General features: G+C 41.5%; 1 protein-coding gene across 1 annotated transcript in view; it reads left to right on the plus strand.

Moving 5' to 3' along the window:
• LOC8043753 (cation-independent mannose-6-phosphate receptor) overlaps nucleotides 1-5,610 on the plus strand; it is a 57,156-nt gene extending 51,546 nt beyond the window's left edge. The window contains exons 38-42 of the mRNA XM_040218907.3: nucleotides 315-421; nucleotides 1,513-1,598; nucleotides 1,684-1,824; nucleotides 4,102-4,159; nucleotides 4,378-5,610. Of these exons, the coding sequence (XP_040074841.2) occupies nucleotides 315-421; nucleotides 1,513-1,598; nucleotides 1,684-1,824; nucleotides 4,102-4,159; nucleotides 4,378-4,488 (503 nt within the window). The 3' untranslated portion in view covers nucleotides 4,489-5,610. The remainder of the gene's footprint in view (nucleotides 1-314; nucleotides 422-1,512; nucleotides 1,599-1,683; nucleotides 1,825-4,101; nucleotides 4,160-4,377) is intronic.
• The last annotated feature ends 390 nt before the right edge of the window (nucleotides 5,611-6,000 follow it).

Here is a 6,000-nt window from a genome sequence, read left to right on the forward strand (position 1 = left end):
TTGCAGGAATCGAGGCTTTTAGTGTCTTAATACGGCGTGCAAGTTTGTCTGCTTTATGTGCCCCTTATGCATTTGTTTAGTTGCCAAATTCACTCGCATACTTTCGTTTCCCCGACCTCGACCAATGAAGGCGTGTGCTTGGCTGCTTCGTCGTCTCGCGTCCCCTGTACATTCTCTATGTTGCCTTTTTATTGGCGTACCCCCCTTGCCTTCCATTGGGTTAAAGGCTCGTTTTGGAACACTTGCTCGCCTTATGAGTAACAAAGTAAGGCAGTGATGAATTGCCTTTTGTTGCTTTTGTTTCTTTGCACCAGGATCCGAGTTGCGCCTTGAGATGGCATCTCTTGCAAGAAAGTGCGGTCGAACATCTTTGAATGTGACAACTGTCATCACTTTTAGCTGCTCGCAAGGTGCAGGAGTGGTAAGTACGCATAATAAGGCACTCTTTAATTAACCATCTTTGAAGGAATGTATTGGGAAGAGGCATTAGTTTGTGTTAGTTCATGCTTTGTAAGGTTAATATTTTTGGCAACAGCTGTGCACTTACTTAAAACTTTAAACATGAGCAGGATATTCTAATTTTATGTCATTTATTTTTCTCTCTGGGCTTGAAGTCATTATAGAGAGGAGTGGGCACTGTAATGTAAGCCTAAAATTAAAGTAATTAAAAAGCCAAGAGACAAAATTAGTATGAAACATCATTTAACAAATTCGTAGTTGCAATTCTAAAATTTAGTGGTGTTAGTAATTGAAACTATGACTGTGGGAAGGAGATCCCAATCAATTTAGGTTTGGGGATAAGGAAGAGGCATTAAAAGTAATGTGCTGTAAAGGGGGATCCTAACTCTTAGTTAATGATTGCACATGACGTGCAGAATGGTTCTAAAAACGGTGCTTGGCATAGTTTTGGATAAGAGGGATAAATCTTGTGAAAAAAACATAGGCAACATATTTCTGGGGGAATTTAAAATGCACTTTAATAAAACATGTTTTTAATTTGAGAAATTTTAACTAAAACCAAGCGTTCATTTCATAGGAATACTACGAAAATAGCTCTACTGTAAAATACCGATCAAGCACCCAAGCGAAGGTAGGAGGTAATTAGAAAGAATGGGGATGGGCACTTGTGATAGGTTCAAGAGCAGTAGGGCAGAAAAGGGTGGGAGCTAAAGTTATATGCGAACGTTTAAAAAGTCATCTCTGCCGCTCTGGAAATTAAATTTTATCGTTGCCAGGGCAAGCTTGGGTTGCCTGAGCTTCGCTTACCAATCTCTGCAAGTTGTGGGTGCAAGCCAATGGCTTTCGGAAATTGTGCCCGCATACGGCGCTGAAGGAGCGCTGAAGGAGCTAAAACCTTGTGCTTGCAGCTTTTGTTTTAGTCGAGCAGCAAGTTACTCCTTGGTTGATGATAAATGTCTGGTTGGAAAGTGTTTAGCGTTTCTTGCGGGAGAGTGATCACCTTGTTGTTCTTAAATATGCAACCATTCTTGACAACTAGCCTCTCTTTTTCAGGGTTCCCCCAAGTTCTTGTATGAATCAAACAAGTGCCATTACCTCTTTTTGTGGGAGACTTCGTTGGTTTGCCATAGTTCGCTCGTGTGAGTATTGTTTCCGTCTGATAAACCGGGCTGGATGACGGACTATCTTGAGGGTTATTGTAAGCCTACACTGTTCTGTTTGCAGAGCCCTAGATGGTGCCGATGCTGGAGGCTTCACCGGAGCAGAGACCACCGGTTCTGGGGCAGTGGTGGGCATAGTGACTGCGGTGGTTGTCGCCGTTGTTCTCCTTTCGGCGGCAGTCTACTTGTTGAGAGGGAAAATCTGGTGTGTTAATGTTTTTTTCACGCAGTTTTTAGTCACTACGGTCTTTCGTGCCTATTAACCCTTTAAGTGTCACGCCAGAGTATATTCGGGCGTGCTCCCATGTAGGTTTAAGTTTCGGTTTGCTCCCTACCACTCCCTACTGGGCTGTCGATTTTGTTGCGTGTGTAGCAATGTTTTGTCTCGTAATAACACTTGTTGATGGCATGTGGATAGTTTTGTTTAAATTACACGTGCAAAGGAAAAAAACTCTTTTTAAACAGCCTAAATGGAAAACAAATGTTTTTGTAAAGAATTTTCCTTTGCATCTGTCGTTTAATTAACTCAAACAAAGGCAAAATCTTTTTTTTTGAAGAGTTGAGGGGAAAAGAATGTCATAAAACGAAATTACAATGAAAAAACTAAATTTTCAGTTCAACGTTCAACATGCGGCGGCTGAGCCGCCGCACGTTGAACATGGTGCATTGCTGGCTCCGCATTCAATTTCTGATTGGCTGACAGGTCTATCACGTGGTGCTTGCACTCTTTCAGGAGCCTCCTTTGGGCACTAAAAGTTATTTATTAATCTTCTTTTTTCTTTTGTTGCACTTGAGACAAAGATTAATATGCAACTTTTAGAGTCCATATGAAGCTTCCAAAAGAGCGCAGGCACCACGTGACCATAGCGGCCACTTTCCCGTGGGATTACGTAGGCGCTAACTACAAATTTGTTTCGCGCCGTAAATATAGCTCTAAAAATTTAGTTTTTTCATTGTAATTTCGTTTTATGACATTCTTCTCTCATCTAGACTGCTTAAAAAAATTTTTTATTTTTTTAGGCAGTCTAGATGGAAAAAGAATTTAAACAAACAAATTAACAAATAAAAAAAATTTTAGAGCTATATTTACGGCCAAAACAAATTTGTAGTTGGCACCCGCGGGAGCCACTGCACGCTGAGTGTGGTGTGCCACCGGTTCAGCGCGTTTCTTGACGCCGCCACTGCCGTAAGAGAGCAAGGAACACTATGGTTACTGCCTGTGAATGCATTTGTGACCTCTGTGAAGGTGAATTTACCATATTTGACATCCTGCAGAATTGTTTCTTAAAGCTGACAAAGTTATACTCCTTAGAAAAAAGATAGGCTGCCTCAAGAGCTGCATTGCTCTTCTGAGACCATTCCTGTACCATTTCGTCAAGTGCAGTCAGAAGGGTTTGGATCACAGTGCATGTTCAGAGGATGCCTTCTTGAACTGTCAGTTGGATGCCAAAAAATTTGGAATTTTCCGATTTCAGGTCTTCGTGTGTGTGACAGGTATCAGAGAATGAGAAAACCTATACACAAGGTTGCCTGCCTTACTCAGCTTCGACTTTCATTATTGTATGGAGAGGTGCTTGAGGAACAGTCCTCTTTATTTTGCTGGAGCACATGTCGAGGAACTAGAACAGGGGTTTTGTGCAATGAATGGGTTTTGGTCTTCTCATTTTTACCAATACGGTCGCAGACCGATTTTTTGGACGCTGAGGGGACCCCGGAATTGTCTGAACAATCAAGCGGTCTGAAAAACGATTTCAGCCAAAATACCACATTTCCGCGCATATTCCGCTGCGTATTGGCCACTTTCCACTTGTTTGATGTCAATTTTAAGTTCTCGTGCAACTTCCGCCTTATATTGTTCACTTTTCACTTGTTTGTTGATCCGTTTAATCAACGCGCTACGCTTTGCCGGCACTGCCGTTCGCACAAACAGTGAAGTTGAAGTTGGCTCCATTTGGCATTATTTGGAGATGACGTTTAGTCCACCAAACTCGCTTCAATACGAAGTTTATCGGCAAAAAACCTTCGCGCTTAAAGACCACAAGAATGGCACATAGCTGCTCTTATCGCAGTCTCACTCGAAAAACTCGGACCACAAGAACTGGAAGAACCATAAGGATGAGCAGACGGCGGCCATGTTGGCACCCTACTATAGCCTCAGCCCAGTTTGTTCATTGCATAGGACTGCAGGGCAAAATCAATACAACCGAAATGGCAGCGATTAAGCTTGTGGCGCCATCACGGCGGTTGTTTTGTGGCTGTAAACTGAGGAAATCGTGCAAAATTGTGTCAAATATTGAGCCATAAGCTTTATGGTGTCCGAAATTTCGGTTAATGCTATACATTAACTCTGTGGGGTGAATGACGGTTCGGCGAAAACGTCCGAATAATCAAACGTGTCCGAAAAATCGGTCGGCGACTGTAATCTGTTAATTTCTGGTTTCTTGATTAAAGATTGTGAATTGCTGTTTTCTTTCTGTTTCAGGATGCTAGTTCCATCAAGATTCAAAGGCATCAAGGTCCCTCCATACCACTGGTCAAAGGTAAATAGAGTTTAATCCTCTAATATCCGAAGGTTTTGTTCTTTTGTCAAGCTTTAGATTTATTTTGTTATTTGGTTGGATTTTTGTGTGCTCACCCCTCCACTGAAATTCTGCCGTTAATGTTCTGTGTATGCTTCACCAAGTTAGAGCATACCTCACGTGTGTGCTAAAACTTAATCTTGCAAAAGGTATTCACTCATTCAACTCGTGTTTTTCAGACTCACTCCCAGCTTCATACGACCGACGAAAACGGCGACACCGAGCTTCTCACTTCTGGATCTTCTATGAATTCGGTCGATGATCCAAATGATCTTCACATCCTAACCTAGTATTAGCTTTCCTTTCCGGTCAAGGTGTGTTTGTTTTCATGGGCATCATCCATCCATCCTTTTCCACTTTTTTTTTTTTAAAGATGAGGGAATCCAGGAGGGTGCAAAGTGCTTGCACTATTTTGTAAGCATACCATTGGAAGCACTCCTACTACAGGCAATAGGACCGCTAACACAGACGACGAAGCGACAATGTTGAACTGCGACTGTGATAATTAATTTTTGACTAGCACCGAGTAGGTGTGTGTGTTGTGCATGTGCTCAGGCAATACATGGATGCATGCAGTAATTTTTTTAATATATTTCTGTGGCAACAGGCAGCTCCTGTTTGGAGCATGCTGCGAGTTGATCAAATGTGCTTTCCGTTTCTCATATTTTTTTATATTGAGTACTACAAGAGTACTATAGGTTGTTCCAGTTCTGTGGTATTGAGGGTGACCTGGATCTTCATGTCAAATGCAGTCCAGGGATACTTTATTTTTGTGTTTGAATTTGTGGTTTTTCAAACACTTCGCCATACCCCTTCGGTAAACGTACACCATACCATCTGGGAAAAATCCAACCCGACAGACTTGGTAGGCAAATGTGGCATACATATGCATAAGGGTTGGAAACACCTGAGAAAACATTGAGCTCAATTGGACAGCTTTCACTTTGGTTAAGGGGAGAGCTGAGGGGTTATGGTTTTTGTTTTTGAATGTATATTGTTGGTTTTGGAAATTCTATGTGGGAAGTGGGACAGTGTGCCTTATTCTAGTCCATGCTGACTCACGTGATGCATCTATAAGTGCTTTAGTGTGTGATAACTTGTGAATTTGCTTTGAAGCACAGGTAGTTGTAAATTTAGCCTAGGTTTTATTTTACCATTGTTTTTTTCTCAGTTTCGACACATTGCATTTTCGCACCTACAATGCTCCATTGATGCTCAAACTTTTTGTTTTGAGCACTAGGCTTTGTTAAGGTTGGTGTCGTAGATCAGCTAACCAAATACCGTAAGTTGTTTCACGTATGCATTGCATAAGAGCTGCAATCACACTTTGTCCTTACTTAAAGTTGTTATATGTATATAGATTTTTTATGACACAGGAATGTCTGAATAAAACTAATTTATTGCCTGTAAAATTTTTCGTCTCATTTACATCTGCTCTGCTGTACAAATTGTAAGTTAGGTATGTCGTATTAGCCGCATCAATCCCGCAGTTTATGTGGGCGTCTCATTGAGACCAGTTTGTTGTGATTTTTTCCTACGCTTCCTCAACTGGTCGAGCGCAAGTATTAGTCTGATGGCTCTTTCTTATTTAAGACTTTGACATCTTTTACTGACTGCTGCTTGATACAATGATCGAGCAAAACTGAAATCTTCCGGACATAAAATGCAAAGAGTGGTTCGGTTGCTTGGAACTTCACGGTAATGTCGGCTAATGCTTTGCTAAAGTTTGATAGCTGAGACTTTTCTTCGTGTGAAAGTAGCTTCCTTGGCTTTGCCAGAGTTTTCTCCAGGCATAGTAGGAG

This window comes from Ixodes scapularis, unplaced genomic scaffold, assembly GCF_016920785.2.
Source record: "Ixodes scapularis isolate PalLabHiFi unplaced genomic scaffold, ASM1692078v2 PGA_scaffold2__306_contigs__length_199485367, whole genome shotgun sequence".
NCBI classification, from domain to species: Eukaryota; Metazoa; Arthropoda; class Arachnida; order Ixodida; family Ixodidae; genus Ixodes; species Ixodes scapularis.